The following is a 25,428-nucleotide window of genomic DNA, read 5'->3' as shown; positions in this document are numbered from 1 at the left end:
ACACAAAGTGTATTTTTGTTCCAGAAGAGGTTATAGGACCTTGATTCTGTGAAATGTGAAAATCTTAGAGAAGAGTATGATATGTGAGATGAGCACAGCCTGGGGAATAAATGTCCGTTGTCAGGAGGAGGAGGTAAAGGAACAGAAGACAGCTAACCAGTTTAAATAGTTTCATTAGACATTGTCATTATTAAGCAAAATATTCAGTATGCCAGCAAAAGTCCCAATTCTTCCACTCTCAGTCTAAGATTTCTTAATGATAAATTTGAAGTCACTGCAAATTTTATAAAGCAAAAGATAGCTTCATATAATTCCATGCCTATCAATTTGAAAACCTAGGAAAATAACTTTTAAGGAAAATACACCTTACTCAAATTAACCCCAGTCCCAACAGAAATGCAAACAGACCAATCATCACAGAAGAAGTAACATCATAAGAGTTTCTCAAAACAACAACAAAAACAAACCACCACACAGAGGGCTTCACAGGGGATGTCTACTAGTCCTTTAAAGACCTATTAATCCTAATGCTCCCTAAGCCACTAAAAAGAACACATAATAATAATAAATCTTCCAAATCTGTTTTATAAAATGAGTAGGACACTGATCTCAAAATCTGACAAAAATTGAACCTCCCAAAATCCATATCTAATTTATGAATACCAATCTTATGAATATTAAAAAAATCTTTATGAATATAAAAAATCTTAAGAATAAATACTAATCATAAACTTAACAAGCAATGTCTTTAAACATGTATGAGAAAAAACATAATACACTCCTGAAAGCCCCAAAAGATGACTTGATCACATGGAAAGATGTACTTTACTCAAGAGAAACCCCAAATCATAAAAGTCAGCTCTCCTTAAGATAACTTATATATGTTACATAATTGTATCAAAAATACTAGCAGATCTTTTTTTTTTTAAAGATTTTATTTATTTATTTGACAGAGAGAAAGAGAGATCACAAGTAGGCAGAGAGGCAGGCAGAGAGAGAGAGGGAAGCAGACTCCCCGTCCAGCAGAGAGCCTGATGTGGGGCTCGACCCCAGGACCCTGAGATCATGACCTGAGCTGAAGGCAGAGGCTTAACCCACTGAGCCACCCAGGCGCCCCACTAGCAGATCTTTTTTCTGGAGCTAAACAAGTTGATCTGGGAAAGAATGAACAAGCAGGGAATAGGCAGGAAAACCCCGAAAAACAAGTACAAGTGGGGAGAGCCCTACTGGATTATAAACTCCAGGGTTTTTCTACCTAACAGCACAGCATGACACATCCACAGACTAAAAACCAATGGGGCAGGATGAGAAACCGAGAAATAGACCCAATTACATTTAGAAATTTAGTGTAAATGATTATAGATAACATCACATGCCAGTGAAGAAATGAATGACTTTTTGCTAACTGGTTTTGGGACCACTGTTTAGCCACATGTTAAAGAATACACTAGGGTCCACTCCTCTCACCATTCACCAAGACACACTGATATGAAATTGATATTTAAATATGGATGAAAAAATTAACTATTGGGGCCACATCAAAATAAAAAGATTCTGCACAGTGAAGGAGACAGTCAACAAAACTAAAAGATGACCTTCAGAATGGGAAGAGTTATTATGCAAATGACATATCCAATAAAAAGTTAGTATTTAAAGTATATAAAGAACTGATACAACTCAACATCCAAAAAAACCCAAATAATCCAATTAAAAAATGGACAGAAGACAGGAACAGACATTTCTCCAAAGACATCCAGATGGCCACCTGACTCATGAAAAGATGCTCAACCTCATGCATCCTCAGTGAGATACCCCCTCACACCTGTCAGAAGGGCTAAAATCAAAAACCCAAGAAATAAGAACTGTTTTGGAGAAGATAGGCAAGGATGTAGAGGAAAAGGAACCCTTGTGCACTGCTGGTGGGAATGCAAACTGGTGCACCCACTATGGAAAACAGTATGGAGGTTCCTCAAAACACGATTACCCTATAATCTGGTAATCCCACTACTGGGCATTTACCCCCAACAAAAATACAAAATCAAAGGGATACATGCACCCCATGTTTACTGCAGCATTATTTACAATAGCTAAATTATGGAAGCAACCCAAGTGGCCATCAAGAGATAAATGGATTAAAAAATGTGGTATATATACAATGGAATATTACTCAGCCATAAGATGACATTCCGCCATTTGAAACAACATGGATGGAGCTAGAGTACATAATGCTAAATGAAGTAAGTCACTCAGAGAAAGGCAAATACCATATGATTTCACCTTATGATTTCACAAACGGGCAAAGAGAAAAAAGGGGGGGAGGGGAAAGAAACCACAAAACAGACTCTTTTAAAAAAATTTTTTTATTTTTTATTTTTATATTATTTTATATTTTATATATTTTATTATTATTTTAGTGTTATTATTTATTATTTTATTATATATTATATATTTTATTTTTATATTATTATTATTTTTTTTAATTTATTTGACAGAGAACACAAGCAGGCAGAGAGGCAGGCAGAGAGAGAGAGAGGAAGGGAAGCAGGCTCCCTGCTGAGCAGAGAGCCCAATGTGGGGCTGGATCCCAGGACGGTGGAATCATGACCCAAGCTGAAGGCAGAGGCTTTAACCCACTGAGCCACCCAGGCACCCCTAAAAATTTTTTTAATCTAAATTCAATTTAATTAACATATACTGTATTACTAGTTTCAGAGGCAGAATTTAGTGATTCATCAGTCAGTTGCATGTAACACACAGTGCTCATTACTTCAAGTGCCCTCTTTAATGCCCAGCACCCAATTACCTCCATCCCCTCCACAGCAACCCTCAGTTTGTTTCCTTTAGTTATGGTTTGTCTCCCTTCTGATTTCATCTTATTTTATTTTTCCCTCCCTTCCCCTATGTTCATCTACTTTCTTTCTTAAAATTCCGCATGAGTGAAATCATATGGTATTTGTCTTTCTCTGACTTATTTTGCTTAGCATAACATCGTTTAGTACCACCACATCATCACAAATGGCAGGAGTTATGGGGCTCCTGGGTGGCTCAGTGGGTAAAGCCTCTGCCTTCGGCTCAGGTCATGATCCCATGGTCCTGGGATCGAGCCCCACATCGTGCTCTCTGCTCAGCAGGGAGCCTGCTTCCCTTCCTCTCTCTGCCTGCCTGTTTGCCTACTTGTGATCTGTCAAATAAATAAATAAAATCTTAAAAAAAAAAAAAAAACAACAAATGGCAGGAGTTCATTCTTTTTGGTGGCTTAGTAATAGTACATTTTCTCTATATACCACTCTTCTTTATCCATTCATCTGTGGATGGACATCTGGCTCTTTCCATAGTTTGGCTACTGTGGACACTGCTGCTACAAACACTGAAGTGCATGTGCCCCTTTGAATCACATTTGTATCCTTTGCATAAACACCTAATAGTGTACTTGCTGGGTCATATGGTAGTTCTACTTTTAACTTTCTGAGGTACTGTCTTACTGTCTTACTGCAGCACCTGCTTGCATTCCCACCAACAGTGCAAGAAGGTTCCTCTTTCTCCGCATCCTCGCCATCAGCTGTTGTTTCCTGAGCTGTTAATTTTAGCCATTCTGACTGGTGCGAGACGGTTTCTCACTGTGGTTTTGATTTGTATTTCCTTGATGCTGAGTGATGCTGAGCACTTTTTCATGAGTCTGTTGACCATCCGGATGTCTTCTTTGGAGAAATATCTGTTCCTGTCTTCTGCCCATTTCTTGACTGGATTTTTTGTTTTCTGGGTGTTAAGTTTGGTAAGTTCTTTATAGATTTTGGATACTAGCCCTTTATCTGATAAGGCATTTGCAAATATCTTCTTCTACTTCTAGGTTGCTTTTAGTTTTGTTGATTGTTTCCTTTGCTGTGCAAGAGCTTTTTATCTTGAAGTCCCGATAGTTTATTCTTGCTTTTGTTTCTCTTGTCTTTGGAGACGTGTCTAGCAAGAAGTTGCTGAGGCCAAGGTGCAAGGCGTTGCTGCCTGCGTTCTCCTCTGGAATTCTGATGGATGCCTGCCTCACATTTAGGTCTTTCATCCATTTTATTTTTATATATGGTTTAAGACAGTGATCCAGTTTCATCCTTCTGCATGTGGATGTCCAATTTTCCCAGCACCACTTGCTGAAGAGACCATCTTTTTTCCATTGAATATTCTTTCCTGCTTTGTCGAAGATTAGTTGACCACAGAGAGTTGAAGGTCCATTTCTGGGATCTCTGTTCTTTTCCACTGATTCATGTGTCTGTTTTTGTGCCAATACCATACTGTCTTAATGATTACAGCTTTGAAATATAGACTGAAGTCCAGAATTGTGATGCCACCAGCTTTGCCATTTTCTTTTTCAACATTCCTTTGGCTCTTCAGGGTCTTCTTTGTTTACATACAAATTTTAGGACTGTTTGTTCCAGCTCTGTGAAAAATGCTGTTGGTACTCTGACAGGGATTGCACTGGATGTGTAGACTGCTTTGGGTAGCACAGACATTTTAACAATAGTTGTTCTTCCAGTCTGTGAGCATGGAATGTTTTTCCATTTCTTTATGTCTTCCTCAATTACTTTCACACATGTTCTATAGTTTTCAGAACACAGATCCTTTACCTCTTTGGTTAGGTTTATTCCTAGGTATCTTATGGTTTTTGGTGCAATTGTAAATGGAATTGATTCCTTGAAGAAACAGACTCTTAACAGTAGAGAACACTGTGATCATTGCCAGAGGGGCGGTGGGTGGGGGATGGGTGAAACAGGTGATGGGAATTAGGAAGTGCACTGATCTTGATGAGCAGTGAATAATGTACAGAACTGCTGAATCACCATACTGTACACCTAAAACTAACATAATACTATATGTTAACTATACTGGAATTAAAATTTAAAAACTCTAAAAAAATACAGAAGATGAAACCATACAAGTAATAGAAGAAAACAAAATTAAATTCCTCTACCATCTGGAAGTAGGCAAAACTTTTCTAGCTATAACTGAAAATCCAGAAACAATCCTGAAAAAGACAGATAAACTAGATTATACAAGGACAAAAAAATGGGGGGTAGCAAAAGACACTGAAATAAAATAAAAAGGCAAATGAGAAAGAAGAAAAAAATATGTGCAACTTTAACAAAAAGGTATTATCTCAGTATTAGATATCTATTGGTATGTAACAAATTACCAGAAAAACAACACACATTTATCATCTCATAATTTCTAAGCAGCAAGCGTCTGAGCACAGCTTAACTGGATCCTCTGCTCAGGGTCAGGGAAGTCTTCAAGCTAATTGTCAGCCAAACCTCATTCTCACCCGGAGGCCTGATTTCAGAACTGCTCCCAAACTCATCAAGTTGTTGGTAGAATTCCTCCCCTTGTAGCTCTATGACAAAGGGGCCCTGTCAGCTGGAGGCTACGCCCAGATCCTAGTAGTTATAGGCAGCTCCTCGCCATGTGGACATCAGCACAATCCCTAACTTCATCAGGCTGACAATGAGGAGTCTCCTCCAGTCTGCTGAAAACTGAGTCGTCGTCTCCCCTTTTTTCTTTAAGATACGTATGTATTTATTTAGTGAGAACATGTGTGCGTGGGAAGGCAGAGGAAGGAGAGAATAATCTCAAGCAGACTCTGCACTGAGCCTGGAGCCCCACACAGGGTTCAATCCCACAATCCCGAGATCACGACCTGAGGTGAAGTCGAGTCGGCAACGGTCAACCAGCTGAGCCACCCAGGTCCCCCAAGATGGAGTCTTCTATAATAAAATCACAAGAGTGAAATCCTATTATTTTTGCTATATAACCTAAGCTAATCAAGAAATTGACATTCTCATCTTTGCCATATGCTGTTGGTTAAAAGCAAGGCCTAGGTCCCACTCATGGGGAGAGAATTACACAAAGTGAGGGCAGAAGGCGGTAGGAAATCACTGGGGATCACCCTTCAGTCTTGTCAGCCACAATGAAAAAGAACCAACACCCCTTCAAGACCATTCACAGAAGCAGAAATACAACTGGTTCTTAACGCTGTGAAAACAAGGCTGAACCTTACTCATAATAAGGGAAAATAAGCAAAATAAGTCCTCATGGAGATAAAATTTCCCACCTGCTGGATTTATAAAAATCCAAAAGCTTGATGACATAGTCTGATAGTGAGGCTGTGGAAAAACTCTCATATGTGGTATACTACCTACCCTAGGCAATTTGGCAACAACTACTAAAATTACATACGCATTTATCCTTTGACCTAGCAGTATGACTCCTAGGAATCTATACCACCCAGGGAAAAAGTACGAAACAATGTGTGCACAAGACTATTCACTACAAGACTATTTGTAATAAGCAAGAGGCTGGAATCAATCCAACTGTCCACTGATAAAGGACCGGCTGAACAAATTAAGAAACGTCCATACAATAAATATGCAGTTGTAAAAAGGAAAGAGAAATGTCTCTACATGTTAACTCTGGTTTTATCGCTACATATACTGCCAGGTGAAAAAAAGTACGATGGAGAAGAGTGTATACAGAATGCTACATAAAAATAAATCTATATTCACACACATAACTTCTTATAATAAAAAAGAAAGGACGGATAAAGCAAAGGAAGGACAAAGCATACTACTGAGCTGGTGTCTAACATTCTTCCATAAACCATTAAAAAAAAGTTGAAACCCATTAGGAGAGGGAGGAAACAGAATGGAGGGGCAGGACTGAAAGGCCAACTTCGTATTCATAGGTGAAAAACAGCTGCACTACTATGCAATTTAGGAAACTAGAAAGATATGTATACAAAATATGCAAGTAACAATTTAAGCACATACATGCTTTTTTAGTCCACTCAAAAACTGACTGATCACTGCTACTGTTAGCATCTACTGTTGTTATACCAAAAATATTTTCTGGCAAACTGTATAGGACAAAGGTCCAAAATCTCATGAGATCTCACTCAATTTAAACTCTGTCAGGGTGCCTGACTTAAAAAATATTAATCCCCACTACCCTGCATAGTGGCTAACATACAGACCTCTGCTGTGTTCCCTGTTAGCCTTTTCTTGAGGATTATTTAATGATTTTCAGAAGAAAAATGTTGTATTATTTAGTACATTAAATATGCTATGACTGGAAGATAAATGGAAGGGTTTAAAGTATCATCCGTAGAGTGACACTGTGTAACACGCATTGTCTTTGTGAACTTTACATAATTTAACTACTTTATGTAACAGAATTTAGCAGCGGGTGTGTTCCTTGTTAATATAAGTTAATGACAATTATGGAAAGCATCTCAAAATGGGTTTTCTTAGCTCAGACAATTGTGCTGTTGAGAAACACCCTTCGCTGTAATTGATAATGACGCTGGAATTTTGTTTTTATTTTGTTTCGTTTTTATTTATTTATTTGAGAGCACACGCATACAAGTGGAAGGAGGGGCAGGGATGAGGGGGGCATCTCAAGCAGACTACCCTAAAAAGCAGAGCCTGACGCAGGGCACCATCTCGTGACTCTGAAATCAGGACCTAAGCCAAAGGCAGTCACTTAACTGAATGAGCCATCCAGGTGTTCCAAGGTAAAAAATTTCTTAACCTGACTTAAAAATGTAAGAAGAACTTTGGAAAGGATTAAATACTCTGAGGCTTGAATGAAATATAGCCTTTCCTTTCAACCTCAGACGCAAAGGGGATTTTAGCATATTAAAAGAAAGGCTATTTTGGGGCGCCTGGGTGGCTCAGTGGGTTAAGCCGCTGCCTTCGGCTCGGGTCATGATCTCAGGGTCCTGGGATCGAGCCCCACATCGGGCTCTCTGCTCGGCAAGGAGCCTGCTTCCTCCTCTCTCTCTGCCTGCCTCTCTGCCTGCTTGTGATCTCTGTCTGTCAAATAAAAAAAAAAAAAAAAAAATTAAAAAAAAAAAAAGAAAGGCTATTTTAATTTTATTAATTTGTCAAAAACTTGAAAATGAAATGTGAACACTGAACAAGTATTCTAAAAGCACAATCTGAAAAACTTTTTCCTCCACAAATCACTAACTAGTCTGAATTTGTCTGCCCAACATCCAACTTCTGGTACTACAAGAGTAACGAGACCATACTACCTAACTCACACACAGTACAGCTTTCATTTTCCTTCAACACAAAATTTTCATAATGTTTAATAAAACCTAAAATGTCTCTCCTTTTTCAAGATTTCATTTGAGAAAGCATGCCCACCTGCACGAGCATGGGGAGGGGCAGAAGCACAAGCAGACTCCCTGCTACGCTTAGCTCCTGACTCAGCGCAATCTCAGGACCCTAAAATCATAACTTCAGCCAAACTCGGATGCTCAAGTGACTGAGCCACCCAAGTGCCCCTCAAATGTCTATCCCTACCTGATAAGCATGTACCTTTCAGTAGTTTCTGGCTATTTTCTCCTTGGTCTCCTCTACATTCCAAGTTGTCAAACAGCAAACATCTATTAGCTTTTTCCATAAAAGGGACACATTCATATTTCAAGCGAGCTACAGTCATGTGAGTACAAATGCTGATTAACAGCAATGCCCTGCTCACTGACCCCTGCGAAATTACCAGGTGATGACAACACACACAAAAAAAATTGTTTTTTTCTCATTCCTTATCTACCTGAAAGACTAAAAGAAAACACTGTCACCAACATATTTCATAACTACAAGTAAGGAGATTACTGAATTAGGAAAGGTTCAGAGCAAATTCCAGACATCATGTGCTTTCCTGGGAATAATCCTCTGACATCCCTCAGACATTAACAAATATTCTCTCTATAACAATCAGAGAGAACATAACACAGGTGGTGGTATATACTATACCTCAAATGCAGAGAAAAACCACATGGTGATGTTGATGGGAGAAAGCAGCAAGACAAGGAACTAAAAGGATAGCTAGGAGTTAGCACATAAACCAATCTTGGGACACCTGCTTGGTCAGTGAAAACGGACTGGCAGAGGCTGACCATTAGGCGTTAATATCCTCCCTGATCAAGCAGAAAGCAGTAGAAAGCAGCAACTCTCCTTGGTCAAGGCGTGGGGAAGACTAAAGGAGAAAGTGACCATAGCCTTGTGAGGGGCTTGCACAACACCCATATACTTCAAGGAATCTTATATTCAAGATCTAACTATATATTCTACTAGATATCATTTATTATGATCTCTTTTATTTTCATGAATCCATTTCTGACCCAATGCGTCTGATCAAGATCAACAGGCACACACAGGGAACGCCCTTACAGCAGCTTTTTCTCAGTCCCAGCGAAGAGCTGACCTCACATCAATGCAGGGGTCATAAAATCAAATGCAGTCAGAAACCAGGCAGATAAACAGGTGTATCAGCCAGGGAGGAAACAAAAGACCTGCAGGGTGTGTCCCCCACCTAAATTCAGAAACTGGGCAAGGTTGAAAGTTTGATCAGGCGCCAGACTTCAACTCTGAAGGATGTATAGAATGAATATAGAGTAACCACTTACAGCCCCCAGAATCATGAAAACCGTTATTTCTTGTTCCCTTTCTACCCATAAAAAGGAGAATTAAGCCCAAAGTACATCAAATGAAGAATAAATAAGTGAACAGAAAAAAGTATGGTTACCAGAAATAAGTGTTCTGAGATATCCAAATAACTAAGGAACTAAAATGGCTTTAAACACACCCAATATCAACAAGCATCCCACAAGCACGATCCACATGGCCTCCTACAGACGCCTCTGTCCCAGGACCAAGGGGGTATGAGCAGAGCTGACTCCCCTTAAACCAGGGGAATGTGTTACTGGGTCTCCAGGACTGGGCAGTGCTGACCAAGTGGCTTACCTACACAAGTCAGGTATGCAAATCAAAACTAACAAAAAAAGAAAATACTAGTCCCGAGTGTAGAACAGAAAAAAACAAGGCTTCTTATCTTTTTTCCTCTTGATCTTAGAGAAATTAAGTAACTTGCTTTAAGGACATGCAGCTAGGAAGGAAGGGGAGGAACTGAGATTTGAATCCCAGTCATCTGATGTCAGACCTACATCCTTAAGCATTTTATTATACCACCTAGCAAGGAAGAGGCCAGTGATATCCTGCTTGCCATCCTTTAAAAAAGAGATGTCATCCAGTAACTTTTTAAAATATAAATTTATGTTTCCCAAAAGATTAAAGATATGGATAGCCCCTGCCCTTGGGGTTACCTAAAATGACCGTATGTCCAGGTATCTGTGATAAATACTACTTCCCCCTTGTTCTCAAAAATAGACAAACAAACAAACAAACAAAGAACCCCCTCACTGGCACCCAAGGCACACTTCTGTTCCTGAGGTCAGTGTGCCCTTCACCTGTGAGAGGCTTTCTGACTAGCCGTCCAGGGGAGACAAGGTAGGAACTACCACTGACCGTGACCCAGGAGGGCTAGGGAGAGGCTCTGTCCCCCAAGGGCCCACTCTGCATGAAATCCCTGCATTACAGAAGCATTTCTTTAAGTCTGGAAAACTTACCTTTCATATTTTCTTATCTCAATGGATTTCAATCTAAATAGCAGTCGTATCTTTTTTCTAACCAAAATCTTTGGAACCCCAACATAATCTATATAAATATAATAAAAGACCATGTAATTCTTCATGTGAGAAAAACGTGTGTCCTCAGCAGAATACTGAAAGTACTGCTAAAACTGGACAGAGAGGGCGGGAGGAGAGAGAGAGGGAGGATGGAGAACATGCAAGGAGGCAGCAAGCAAACTCACTCTAAGGAAAATGAGTCCTAGACTATGACCTACCAGTGGCAAACTTTTTTAAAAAAACACCTTAACTCCCCCTTAGGATCTATTATTCCAATGGATTGGTATCTTTCGTCAGTTTTCAAAGTTCTCAGCCATCTTCTCTTCAAAAATTGCCCTACTCCCTCTCCCTCCTCTCCTTCTAGGATTCCAATCAAACACACTGTACTTTGTCACTACATCCTCTATATTTCTTACACTCTCTTCAGTGTTTTCCAGATTCTTCGTCTCTCATACTTGAAGGAAGCTGCTTCTGATCTTTCAGTTGATTACTTTTCTAATTTGTTATTAATCCAATGAATCCTCAATTCTGATTATTGTATTTAGATGTAGTATCTAGCTGTGTCTTTTTCAAATCGGTTGTCCCTTTGCTCTGATTCCTTGCTGAGATGTTTAAGTTCAGCTTTTAGCTCCATAAACATCCCAAATGATGTTTTACCATCACTGTCTAAAGGGGCTGCCTCTACCGCCGCTGCCTATGGGGGTTCCTGTTCAGGCTGTCTTCCGGTGCACCGGACTGCAGTGATTTGACTGCATGGACACTATCTGAAAGGTCATCTCAGAAACAACTTGAAACCCAAGATTCTATCTTCCTCTGGAGAGTATCTTCATTTGCTTCTGCTAGGTACCTGCCATCACCAGCAATCTGAGATTGGAGATAAACTAAACTCCATAAATGACACAGCAGAATCTCGTTTCAGGGAAGATCCCATCCCCTCCCCGCCCACCTGTATTTCTTACAGCCTACAGCCTTTCAAGATTCCAACGTTACCCATGATCAGCTCAGCAGGATTCTCACCCATGGCAAATCCTGGACTCCAACTTCTGTTCCCCTACCCCGGCAATCTGTCGATACACTGCTCAGCCTTTCAAATCCTTTTCCATAATACAGCATATACCAGGTACAAGAGCAGCCCAAGCAAGGTGTTCACCTCTCTGCATTTCTATTATCTCCCAAACCTCAATCCACTAATTAATTTACTATCTTGTGAATTCTCTGACACTTTTCAGCACTTACTGATTTCAACTAGGTTCTCCAGTCCGCCATTACCAGAAGCACAAGGCCAGGGTCATTTTCTAAACTACTGCTTTCATATTTCAAAGTGAACTGGCTAGGTATAACCAAAAAGAGAATATCAGAAAATCATGTGACAGACTCTTCAGCATTTTTCAGAAAACTCATTTCTGAATACAATCTACCACCTCAATATCGAGAGGTTTAGAAAGCGGATGAACCTACTAATCGAACTGGACCAATGGCCCGTTTCTACCCCAGCTCATCCTGCTGGGTCAAGCTGCGGGAAATCAACAGAGCAGACACTGTCATTTGCACATCCTCTTGAGTATCCATCTCCACAGGTCTGACTTCCAGGTGCCAGCATCTGCATCTCTGGCCCCTGGAGCCCATCTGCCCATGTGCAGTGCAGGCCCAAAAGTATATGAGAATATGTATCTTCCTAGAAGCAGCCTTCAACAAAAGACTAGTTAAAATACCCCAGAGCTCCCTTATATGCTTGCCCTGGATGCTAACTCTTGACACCTATATTCTACGCTGGTTCTCAGAGTTCCCCAGTATAAGCTGCAGTGGCCTACAGTGGAAAATGACCTGAAATCCATACCCTCTCCTAGCTTCCTCGCCTCTCTCTCTTACTTCTTCATTCCCCTACTGGTGTCCCCTGAGATTACCTCACAAATAAACAAGGTGAACTGAAATTTTTATCTCAGGATTCTGGAGAAACCCAAACTAATAAGAGAGAAGAAATCACTTGACAAATTCTTATTATGTACTAATTTTCTACTTTTAAGTAGAAAACTTAATTTAAAAGAGGGCCTATTTGGTTTCACTTATTTGTGGAGCATAACAAATAGCATGGAGGACATGGGGAGTTAGGAGAAGAGAGTTGAGGGAAATTGGAAGGGGAGGTGAACAATGAGAGACTATAGATTCTGAAAAACAATCTGAAGGGTTTGAAGAGGTGGGGGGGGTGGGAGGTTGGGGGAACCAGGCGGTGGGTATTAGAGAGGGCACTGATTGCATGGAGCACTGGGTGTGGTACAAAAACAATGAATACTGTTATGCTGAAAATAAATTTTTAAAAATGATATTAAAAAAATTAAAATAAATAAAAGAGGGCCTATTTAGCTTTTGTTGCCTAGAGAATGCAAAATAATGCATACAAAAAGTTATACTGAAAAGCTGCAAGGTATTTTTATAGTTTTGCAAGAAAAGAAGTTTGAAAGTGAAAAGCTTTTCTAAGGAAAGCAAAAGCTATCAGGCAGTACAGCTTGAAATCATTATTAATCAAGTGATAAATACGAAATATCAAATTTTGCCTGCATAATCAAATCTAGATACAATACCACAGTCCTGGATCTGTACGTACAGTTCACTGAAGACGGTAACTCACAAACCCTAAGTTAAAAAAAAAGGGAGTACCTTCAGTTTCCAGTTCCAACATGAGAAGAGCTTACAAGTCATCACTCCCACCCCTACGAGAAAAAACTGGACAAACTGAACATCAATACGCTTTTAGACCATCAGAGTACTGAGGTTACAGAGCAAACTGACACCCAAAACCTAGAGACACACCGTGATATCTTCTTACCTGAAGCAGAAGCTGCTGGAGCCACAAACTGATGCTGCAGACTCTGTGACCTGGCGTGAGAGTGAGAAACTCTGGGGAAGCAGTCAGGATTGGGGGGGGGCTCCCACACTTCTGCGGGCTTTACCTCGAGGACCCTAGTAGGTCCTCACCATGAATGTGGAGATACAGAAAGATCCCCTCTACTCTGACAGGGGAAGGGAAAAGTAATCACTGTGAAACACCCTAGAGCGGTCTGGAAGGCAAAGGCATTTGCTCCAGGGCAAAAGACACTGCCAGAACTTTCTCCTAGTTGGGAAAGGGCACTCCTCCCACTCCAGCCCCTGCTAGCCTTCCAGACAAACCTAAGAGGAAAGGATCAACAGGAGGTCACAGCTTCCAGGAAACAGACTGGGAATTCTGCAGCTAGGGAAGGGAGAAGGTTGCAGGGGGAAAAAGCAAAACACTTGTGATGGTCGTACCTGCAGACACAGAACTCTCATCCTCCTTCATACTTGACCACCACACCAACAGGCTCCAAATATAATAAAGGTGGGTTAAGCTGAAAGAGCTGCAAGACACAGACTCTCTGGGGAAGGGTACTCAGAAAATCCCCAAGTCCAGAGGGCAGATAAAAACAAGGACACTAGAAGAATTTGAGGCCTCTGGCGTCTGTAGCTAGAGCAAACATTAAACACAGCCAAACCCCCAGCTAGATCACCATAAACCCACACACTAAAGATCTACTTACTTTACTGAAACATGTCAAGTTTTCAACAACATTAAAAATACAAAGCATACCAAAAAGCAAGAGAAAATAAGGTCTGAAGAGACAAGCCAATCCAAAGAACCAGACTCAGATGACACAGAATTGGGGATCATAAACACAGAATTTAAAATATCTAAGGGCGCCTGGGTGGCTCAATCAGATAAGAATCTGATTCCTGATTTTGGCTCAGGTCATGATCTCAGGGTCATGAGATCAAGCCTGTGTTAGGCTCTGTGCTGGGCATGGAGCCTGCTTAAGACTCTCCCTCTCCCTGCAATCCCCCCCTCAACAAATAATATCTATAATTAATATGTTAAGAATACTAGTGAAAAAAAAAACAACATGCAAGAATACATGAAAAACATAAATAGGGAGATGGAAACTCTAGACAGAATCCAAAGGCAGGGCTAAAAAATCAAGAACACTGTAACAGCAATGAAGACTGCCTTCCGTGGGTTCATCAGTGGCCTTTACAAAGCTGAAGAAAAGAGCAGTGAGCCTGAATATAGTTCACTTCCTAAACTGAAATGCAAAGAGGAAAACAGTACATCCAAGAACCATGGGCAATTCAGAAAGTATAACTTATAAAGTATCAGAATATCAGAAGGAGAAGAAAAAAAAAAGCAGAAGAAATATCTTAAGTAACAATGGCCAAGAAATTTCCAAAACTAGTAAGAGAACCCAAAGCAGAATAAATACCCCCAAACTCTCACCTAGGTATAATCAAAAGACAAACAAAAATGCTGAAAGAAGCCACAGGGAGGAAAAAACTTTATCTACAGAGGGGAAAAGGGTAAGAATTAAAGTAGGATTTTCCTTAGAAATCATGTAAGCAAGAGATGGACTGAAACAGTTCAAGAACGAAAGAAAAAATCCACCTGCCTTAGAATTCTATACCCACTGACATTATCCTTCAGAAGTTAAGAAATACCTTCTTGAACATAAACTGAGGAATTCATCATCAGTAGACTTACCCTGCAAGAAAAGTTAAAAGAAATTCTTCAAGCAGAATGAAAATGACATAAGTAAGAAACCTGGATCTACATAAAGAACATCAGAAGAAAAAAATTGAGACTTCTTTTTCTTGTTCTTAACTGATCTAAAAGAAACTGTTCAAAGTAACATAAGTCACAATATACTGAGTGATCATAGCATACTGGTAAGTGAATGAATGACAACAATGTCACCGGAATGGGAGGGAAAAACTGGAATGGTCTTCATTAATAAGGTATCCGTACAACATGTCTGGCAATTACTGTTACATGAAGGCAGATTCAAACTGATTAGTTTAAAATGTATACTGAAAACTCTAGGGCAACCACCAAAAATTTCTTTACAAGATGTCAACTAATATGCTAAGTATAGGTAGACTAATGGTCCCCCAGAGATAGCCACATCCCAGAATTAAGGCTGGCTGCTAATCACTTGACCTTAAAACAAGGAGATTATCCTAGATTATCTGGGTGGACCCAGTGTAATCTCAGGGTCCTTAAATGTGAAAAGGGAGACAAAACAGGAGATCAGAATGATGCACTGTAAGAGAAGGAACTCCACCTGCTGTTGCTGGCTTTCGAAGTGGAGGAAGAGGGCCCCAAGCCAACGACTGTGTGCGGCATGCCGAGACCCAGAGCCGGTATACTGACTGAAGAATGAGGGAGCACAACCAACCACACAAGCGGGGGGCAGCAGGTCCCTTCCTCAGCACCTCGGACCTCAGCTTCCACTCTGGGGACATGAAACCCCCAGCAGCCTTTGGACTGAAGGTGCAATTTCAATATACCCACATGAAGGAAGCAGAGTCACAAGATTTATCACTCGAAGCTCGAAGAAGCAGGGGGACAGGGAGTGCAATGAGCTGGGGAAAGGGCAGTCCTACATCTGGGTTGCCAGGGAGCAGGAGATAAAGAGCAGGGTAGCAAGCAGCTGTTATTTTTAAGGGGGCTGGGGCAGAGTCACTAACTTTTCCCAGATTCACCTGGAGTGGTTATTTGAAAAGGTGCCCTGGGAAAGACAAAGCAGGAACTTATGTTAGGCATCCTAAACTCATGTCCTTACCGAAATGTCCAGACTCCGGGTGTGAATAGGATCATCGTAAATATAAAATGCCTAGGCAGCAACTGAGAAACACAAATTTTTCCCTAAACGGTGCTTTCCTCATCACAACTGGCCCTGTGATGCCTAGGCATTAATCTTTAGGGAAAATCACAGGCACTATCTGGAGTGAAGATATTAAAAGCCACTGAACTGGTTTTCATCACCCAGTGCACAAAACATCTGAGTAAGGAAGAATACCGATCAGCAATATCAACAGACAAAAGTTCAAAATCCTATCCGTAATTCTCCCCAGTTGCTGGGGTCCAGCCAAGAAAAAAAAAGCCCTTGGATAAAGGTTAAATTGGTATTTGGTTAAAAACCCTGAGTGAGATTATGGAATACTTGTACCTGTTCAGACTGATTGGTCGTTGTACGCCCAGTGCAGTGGCGAGTACCCCAGTCCATCTGAGTGACAGCAGCAGACCTACTCCTAGTATCACGGGATAAATACCACATACACTTTTGACATGAGGGGGGAGAAGGAGAGGCAGATCGGAGGTCCTGTTCAGTGTTTAAGGGTAGTCCAGGGAGATTAAAGTACACTGCTATGAACAGAGACAGGACTGCCTGGGAGCCGGCATGTGATAGGGGTGAAGGAAAGAAAAGCACACAGATGTGTGACGGCTCCAAGGCAATGGACGCACAGCGGACACCAGCTGCCTGATCAGGGAAGCTGAAATAACTTGGGGTTCCCCCTGGATGGCTAGGCCAGGAGGCCCAAAACTGTGGGGATTATGTTCCTTGGGATGAGGGGTAGGTCATGTTCATGTATGTGGTGGCGTTACCTGGGCAGATATGGAGGATTATAGAGAGCATGCGGGGGCTCTAGCCGATCCCATACACCACAATGCAAAGTGTCCTCCATGGGAGCGGCTGAACATCACAGAGTGGCCAGGCAAGCTGCAAGGATGAGTGAGGTACCTTCTGCTGGGTAAATGGGACAAGGTTAATAAATCAGCCGGTAGGCCACTAACTCCAGAAACAATCTTTTGTTGAGCTTGGTAACATGCCCGGCAATTACAGTGGCCTGAGAAATGAGCTCCCATTTCTGCCTACTGTACCAAAATACTAAGTTTATCGGAAGGCTTGAACAGCAAGACTGTGGAGCCCTGAGTGGTGATCACAGGAAAAGGTCCCTTTGGGGTGGTACAGGGAAGTGACCCTGCAGCTGTGGTTCTGGAGGGAGTAGAGGGGGATGCTGCGGTGGTGGCAGCTCCTGTAGCTGGTAAGGGGTCCTACCAACAAAAATTAAAGTCACTAACTCTCCACAGGATGCAACGTGGGCCAGTCCAATGGGTGAAAAGCAAAGGAAAACAACTAAGAGTTTAAAGAGGTCCCCCAAAAGTTGTGAGACTTGACACATACCTAATCTTCCAAACCTCAAAGGTGCAACGGAGGAGAGCAGCTTAGCAGTCCAAGACCTACGTCACCTTTGAGCAGCAGGCGCTGCAGTAAGCGAGAGCGTCCTGGGGCGCCCAGTTAGCTCTGCACAACGTCATTCAAAGGGATCATCCGAAGGAGCCGGTCCAGCCCTCGAGTCCCAGGGAGCGCTCGCCATCATCAGCCCCTATCATCAGTCTCCTCAGAGTCTTGTCTGCTCTACTGAAAGGCTGACATGCAGCATTCAATAGCTCCTACGATCATGGGCTGGGGTGCTGTCACCTCAGCCTTGTCACAGGTGGAGGGAGCCGCTCCTGAGGGGCGGCTCTCCCAGGCAGGGGAATCGAGGGGCAGGGGATCTAACAGGGTCACAGAGATTTGGGATGCCCTGAATAAGGTTTGTTTGCACCACCGGGAGCATTTACTGATATCACAAATTTTCAATAAAGTCTGGCAGGGGTTTCCCCAGAGGCACACCTCGCAAATGACTGGGAGGTGCTCTCCTGTGAGGCCCAGGAGGTATCCACCTGTGAAGAGTAAAGGCTGGGGCACACATGAAGCACTGTTATAAAGAAAATTTAGCTGTATGTTCCCAACAATTTAATGACTGGCCTTGCATCACCAGAGAGGAGTATGAACTGCGTACGCCTATCAGCCAATGAGGGTTGAAATTAGGGCAATGTAATGCCCAGTGCCCAGAGGTCAGGATGTCGGTGGCCACTTGGGCAAGGCTGGAGGTCTTTAAACATTTGTGCCACTGGTACCATTTAAGATAGAGGTCTTGAATCCCCTGCTAGTACCCACACCTGGTGGTATTTTGGGCACTGTCCTCCCACTCTGGGGTGGAACTGCTATCTAAGAAAAACATCACACAAATCCCAACTGACAGACATTTTACAAAATACCTGAGAAGTATTCTCAAAACTGTCACAGTCATCAAAAACAAGTGAAGTCTGAGAAACTGTCAGAGCCAAGAAGCCTAAGGAGACAGGATGACTACGATGTGTATCCTGGACTGGACCTTTAGTTTTTACCTAATGTCCTTAGAAGGGGGGAGGGGAGAGACTAAAGAAACCCGAATAAATTCTGATGTTAGTTAATAATAATGTATCAGTCCTGGCTCATTAATTGTAATAAATGTGCCATACTAATGTAGGTTGTTAATAACAGGAGAAACTTGGGGCGCCTGGCTCAGTGGGTTAGGCCGCTGCCTTCGGCTCGGGTCATGATCTCAGGGTCCTGGGATCGAGCCCCGCATCGGGCTCTCTGCTCAGCAGGGAGCCTGCTTCCCCCTCTCTCTCTCTGCCTGCCTCTCTGCCTGCTTGTGATCTCTGTCTGCCAAATAAATAAATAAAATCTTTAAAAAAAAAAAATAACAGGAGAAACTTGGCATGGCATATAAAAGAACTCTCAGTACTACTCTGTAATGCAATTTTCTATGAATCTAAAACAATTCTAAAATAAAATGAATTTTAAAAAGATGGGGTGCCTGGGTGACTCAGTGGGTTAAAGCCTCTGCCTTCGACTGGGGTCATGATCTCAGGGTCCTGGGATCGAGCCCCGCATCAGGCTCTCTGCTCAGCGGGGAGCCTGCTTCCTCCTCTCTCTCTGCCTGCCTCTCTGCCTATTTGTGATCTCTCTCTGTCAAATAATTTTTTAAAAAATTTTTATTTATATATATATATATATATATATATATATATATAAATAAAAGAGACCAGAGAAACTTCTCCGTGGCTCAGTCAGTTAAGCATCCAACTCCTGGTTTCAGCTCAGGTCATGATCTCAAAGTCATGAGACTGAGCCCTATGTATGGCTCTGTGCTCAGTGGGGAGGCGACCTGAGATGTTCGTTCTCTCTTTCTCTGCCTTGCCACCCCCCATGCCTGTGCACATGCGCACACACACTCTCCCTAGAATAAATAAAATCTTGAAAGAAAAAAAAAACCCCAAAACCAGAAAGACTGTGTCAGAATGAACTTATTTTATACAACTAAAATAACCTAATCCTAGGATACCTGAGATTTGCTTCCAATTAACCAACAGAAGGTAAGACAGGTGGGGTTACAAATGAAAAAACACTGTATGAAAAACCTGAAGAATATTTCTTTTAGAAGTTGATACTTAAGTCTGGCTTTAGAAAATAAGATTCCAATGGCCAAATACTGAAATATTTCAAGGAGAAAGTTCAAGTCTTGGAAAATTGCAACATAAATATTTGTTTTTAGTTTTTCAAACAAAACAGCAAGTGGAAAGGATGGCTATAATGAACAGATCAGCTGGTTAAGACTAGTGGAAGGTAATTACTTCTATGAGGACAGGCTGGGGCTCTGATCCTGAGGATGAGACTTAACTTGTTCTGCATGCAAAAAAAACTAGCTAATGTCTTTAAGAAAATATATCTTATGGAAAAAATACTAGCAGCCGTGTATAATGCTTTGGGACGGGGCGGGGGGGGTAGTTCTAGCTTGAAATTCGAATCTAAGCTTCAAAGCAATGTTAAAAATAAACACCAAAATTTTAGTTTAAGTTCCAATGAAATAATAGCAGAAGAGGAGCAAGCACTGAACCTCTGAGGACATGCACAGTTAAAAATCTGGTGGAGGGGCACCTGGGTGTCTCAGTGGGTTAAAGCCTCTGCCTTCAGCTCAGGTCATGGTCTCAGGGTCCTGGGATCGAGCCCCACATCGGGCTCTCTGCTCGGCGGGGAGCCTGCTTCCTTCTCTCTCTCTGCCTCTCTGACTACTTGTGATCTCTCTCTCTCTCTGTGTCAAATAAATAAATAGATGTCTTTTAAAAAAATAAATAAAAATAAAAATCCGGTGGAAAAGGAAGTACTAATAAAGGACATGAAAAGGATCACAAAATCGAGACCCACAAGAGGGAGTACTGACCAGCAACATGAAGTGTCACAAAGATTTGGAGGTCAAGTCAGCAGGAGTTGAGGTGGAAGCATCAGATTTAACCATAGGAAGGCATGAAGGTCTTAAGAGAGCAGTTTTAGGGGCACCTGGGTGGCTCAGTGGGTTAAGCCTCTGCCTTCCGCTCAGGGTCCGGGGATTAAGCCCCACATCAGGCTCTCTGCTCAGCAGAGACCTGCTTCCCTCTCTCCCTGCCTTATCCCTCATCTGCCTACTTGTGAGCTCCCTGTCAAATAGATAAATAAAATCTAAAAAAAAAAAAAGGCAGTTTTAAAAATGGGAAGGATTATTTCCTCAAAAAAGTCAAACAGATGTTACCCTATGATCCAGCCATTCCACTCCCAAGTTTTTACCCCAGAGAATCAAAAACAGGTGCATGTAGCCTCATGTTCACAGCAGCACTATGCACAGCAGCCCGTCAAGAGATGAACCAATAAACAAACTGTGATATAGCCAAAAATGGAACTCTAATTCGGCCACAAAAAGGCAAGAAGTCTAACAGACGCTCGCCATGTATGAAATCTGAAAACAATACATGAAATAAGCCCGACACAAAAAGAAAAATACCGCAGGACTCCACTTGCAGGAGGTACTCACAGCAGTCCAATTCGGAGAGGCAAAAAGGGTCCGGGAGAAGGGGCAATGGGAAGTTACTGCTTCACGGTTAGAGTTTCTGCACGGAGCGATCAAAACGTTTTGGAAATAGACTGTGATGCAATACTGTGAAAGTACTTAACACAGCTGAATCGTACACTCAAAAATCGGTTATTATGGACATTGGCGAGGGTATGTGCTATGGGGACTGCTGTGAAGTGTGTAAGCCCGAGATTTACAGACCCGTACCCCTGGGGCAAATAATACATTATATGTTAATTTTAAAAATTTTTATTTAAAAAAAGGTTAAAATGATAAATTTCATGTTGCATAAATGTTTAAAAAAACTAAGTAGACTCCGAACTGCAAGGAAGAAACAGCACAGACACTGCCCAGAGAAGATGTGAAAACTGGGTCTTTCACCACCTTTAACTACAAAGTGCAACGGACACACACGGAGGGTGGGGAGGTTTCCTCCTTTCTGTCTTAAGGCAGAGTAGGTTTCCACATACAAATTTCTGGATAAAAGCTTGGAACTTAGTGGAGTAAAACAAACAGACTTTAAAGTCGGGTCTAAACCTGTGATCTGCGGGAAGAGAGGGCGCAGGAAAACCATGAAAAGCACAGTTATAATTTCGCTGTATCTTTGGACACGGACCAACCAAACAAGGGATTTCGCAACGCAAGGCTGGGGAGGAGCGCTGACCCCACTCTCCTCCGACGGTGAACAGAAGCGCCGCCAGTCTGTCAGGAGCGCGCTAGGACTCCTCCGAGGACGAAGTCTTTCAGAACTGGAGGCCAAGGACTTGGTATTTTCAGATTTATCCAAACGCCACGGAATTTAAGAACGTCGGGAAATTACACGAGGCAAACAGCCCAATTTCTCCAACAAGCAAACAGAAAGGAAAGAGAAACCAGAGGCACATCAGCCAAATGCCGTGTGTCAAGGCGAGCTGTGGAGCCTCCCGGGAAACGCGAGCGGCCCGGCTGGGGGGGCGGGTGCAGCTCTCACTTCTCTCTCGCGTCTGCCATCTGTTACCGCCTCTGCCGCACCACCTCCTTCTCTCGGAAGACCGAGCCGCAGGGCTCCGACCCTCGTTCCGAGAAACAGCGGCGGGAGCCCCGGGCCCACGGCTCCGCGACCCCAGCGCGGCCCAGACCCGCCGACAGGGGCGCGCCGGGTCCCGCGGGCGGTTCCTCCGTCAACACCCAGTCCCCGGGGGCGGTGCTCGCGGTCCGACTCCGCAGCGGGCAGCCGGGCGTCAGGCCCCGGGCGCAGCCTTCAGCCTTGGGATCTCGGGGCCGCGCGCCGGAGCCGCTAGCTTGAGGCACTGAGGGGACCACGGAGGCCGCGCGGGCTCACAGGCCGCCGCGCCAGGCCGCGCGCTACTCACCCTGACGCAGGCAGCGCAGAATCCCGGGCTTCTGGGACTCCGGCTGTGGCATCTTCCCTCCCGCCACAGCCCGGGTCCGACCCGCATTAGCCACAGCAGGGGGAGTTGCCCGGGAAGAAACGCTGCACCGGGCGCAGTGCTGGCCGCGGACTCCCGCGCCGCAGTCTCAGACTGAGCGCGCTTGCCCCTGGAGCCACGTGACAGAAGGCCCCGCCCCCGCGCGTGGGTGACGTCACCGCCCGCGCCTGGTGTGGCGCTGGCGAAGTCTGCAGCGTTCGCGAAGCTCCCGGCTCGGCGGCGGCCCTGAGGGTCTGTGACGGGCGGCTTGGGTTTTTTTCTCGTTGTAAAACCCCCTCGATGAGGACAAGCGGGCGTGTACGTATTAGAAGATGTGCAGCTTCAGCTTTGCTCAAACAAATGCGGGTTCCACTGTGAAGGCTTTGCGGTGTCCCTCTCCGAGGAGCCGTGGAAAGCCCTCACGCTGGGGGGCAGGTGCACCAGTGTGGCATCCCAGGAAGAGCGGCCGCAGCAAGCGGCGTCGGTGTCACCTGGGGGCTGCTTGGAACTACTGACGGGGGGCACCTGGGTCGTTCAGTGGGTTAAGCCTCTGCCTTCGGCTCAGGTCATGATCCCAGGGTCCTGGGATCGAGCCCCGCATCGGGCTCTCTGCTCAGTGGGGAGCCTGCTTCCCTTCCTCTCTGCCTGCCTCTCTGCCTGCTTGTGATCTTGTCAAATAAATAAAATCTTAAAAAAAAAAAAAAAACCAAACTGCTGAATCGGAAGCCCTTTGCCACACCTACCTAGTAATTAATATCTGCGTTTTAGCAAGATCTGCAGGCGAGGCGCACAAACCGAAGTTTGGAATCCCTGTGCTAGCCAGCGGTCAGCGCCTGAGAGCTTCCGCTGCTCACTCCACCTGCTCCCGACCCTTGGTAGCGTCAGGTATTTGAATGTTTGCCATTCTGACGGGCCTGGCATGGAATTTTTTTCTAGCTGTTACTTTAAATGTTTCTATGCTATTCCATCAAATTAGTGCATAATGGTATAAACCTAGCAGTTGAGGTTTGGGTTAGCTCCAGTTTTGCTGTTAGGAAGAATGACACAAATTTTAGCTCTTTGCAGCCTCATGTTGTGGTTAAGCCCAGTCTTTGACACTGGGCTGATTCTGTCCCCATATAGTTACCAGATGAAATACAGGATGGCCTGAAATTTCCATTTCAGAGCAACAAAGAACAATTTTGTGGTGTAAGTATGTTCCGTGGAATATGTGAAATATACTTCTAACAAAATATTGTGTATTCGAAATTCGGATTTCAAAGACAGAGCATCCTGTATTTTTGTTTGCTAAAATTGGCAACCCCAGTCTGTGAACAAATTCTAACTTTGGTTTTCTCATCTGTGAAATGGTAATAACAACGGGGCCTATCTTATGTGTGGTTGAGCTGAGATAATCCGGGCAGAGTACGTGCCACAGCCTATGAAACATAATGGGAGCTGTTTCATGCTGGCATGTCTTAGGCTACATTCCGAGAAGTATGCTTTAATTAGAGAACTCCCGGGCTTACTTTAAGGTTTGTCTGAACATTCGCTCATACCAAAAACTGTGTTTTAGGGAAAGCTTTGAGTGGGTTAGCTCCAAAATAGAAGTCAGGTTTTTAAGTTTCCACATGAAACAGAAAATTGCCACCTATAAGCTAATATGGATTTCCTTTCAATCACACCAATACTTGGATATTTATTCTGATTTCTATTCCAGACTTGTCTAAGGAATATACTACATCATGTCTAAGACTTGCCCACACTGTTATCTGGTACCTGAACCAACAGTCACAGTAAAAAATTAAACCTTAAGGGGTACCTGGGTGGCTCAGTCTGTTGAGCACCTGACCTTTGGATTCAGCTCAGGTCATGATCTCAGGGTCTAGATCGAGCCCTGCGGCCGGCTCCGTCCGCACTACGTGGAGAGTCTGCTTGAGATTCTCTCCCTCTCCTTATGTCCCTCTCCTCCCACCCCTCTCTCCCCATGCCTGCATGTGTGCCCTGTCTCTAAGGAGAAAAAAAGAAAACCAACTAAGACCTAATATTAGGCTCATGGGTCTAAGAACATTTGTCTTTTTCTTCCGGCAAAGCTGATTATTTGCAACATCCTCCTTTATGCTTACCAAAGGAAAAAAAAATTATTCTCAAATTTCAAAACTAAAAAAAAGTTATTTCAAAATGATTTATTTATACTAAATTTTTTTCCTTCTGCTATAGATTTCTATTTTGTATTTTACTCCAATTTTAATAGATCCATGTGTTTATTATAAACATTTTTTATTACTTCCTAGAAGCAGGTAAAGTATAAATATGGGCCAAGAATAAAATCATAACGTGGTGCTTATTTTGTGTTGCCAGATTGACTTTTTAAAGGCTCAGTCAAGGGGCGCCTGGGTGGCTCAGTGGGTTAAAGCCTCTGCCTTCGGCTCAGGTCATGGTCCCAGGGTCCTGGGATAGAGCCCCACATCGGGCTCTCTGCTCAGCGGGGAGCCTGCTTCCCCCTATCTCTCTGTCTGCCTCTCTGCCTACTTGTGATCTCCGTCTGTCAAATAGGTGAAATCTTTAAAGAAAAATTCTTTAAAGGCTCAGTCAAATTCCCTGACCACTGTAATATATAAGCCCAGGTCTTCCCCATGTCATTCTAACAACAGATTCTATAAAGTAAGTTGCTAAATACGTATGTATAAAGAGATCATAGTAACTGGCTCTTTTTTCTTTACATTATATGGATTATCTCAAAGAACAGGAGCTCCATGAAGGGAGGGATGTTTTGTTGTTCCCCCGTCTGCTGTGTCCCAGCACCTAGAAGGATATCTGGCCCTGGATGACCACTCAGTTGTCGACTGAGTAAGCATAAAAGATAAGTTGTCTCCTGCTATAAAAACTAGTTTAGGGGCACCTGAGTGGCTCAGTGGGTTAAAGCCTCTG

General features: G+C 43.1%; 2 protein-coding genes across 3 annotated transcripts in view; both read right to left on the bottom strand.

Annotated features, from left to right (window-relative positions):
- The window catches only part of LOC111154436 (polypeptide N-acetylgalactosaminyltransferase 11), a 54,037-nt gene extending 31,417 nt beyond the window's left edge, over window positions 1-22,620 (bottom strand). Inside the window, exon 1 of one of the 2 annotated variants that reach the window (XM_022514036.1) lies at window positions 22,462-22,620. The gene's annotated coding sequence lies outside the window, so the exon portion shown is untranslated. Of the gene's footprint in view, window positions 1-22,106; window positions 22,197-22,461 lie in introns of those variants that run through there. The other variant, XM_022514035.1, reaches the window with a different exon arrangement.
- LOC111154392 (polypeptide N-acetylgalactosaminyltransferase like 5) overlaps window positions 22,103-25,428 on the bottom strand; it is a 60,508-nt gene continuing 57,182 nt past the window's right edge. Inside the window, 2 exon segments of the mRNA XM_022513929.1 lie at window positions 22,103-22,398; window positions 22,590-22,798. Coding sequence (XP_022369637.1) covers window positions 22,103-22,398; window positions 22,590-22,798 — 505 coding nt within the window.

Source organism: Enhydra lutris, unplaced genomic scaffold, assembly GCF_002288905.1.
Source record: "Enhydra lutris kenyoni isolate GAN:26980312 unplaced genomic scaffold, ASM228890v2 scaffoldscaffold37, whole genome shotgun sequence".
Lineage (NCBI taxonomy): Eukaryota > Metazoa > Chordata > Mammalia > Carnivora > Mustelidae > Enhydra > Enhydra lutris.
Note: the sequence above shows the minus strand (reverse complement) of the source record. Positions and strands in the feature narration are given on the sequence as shown.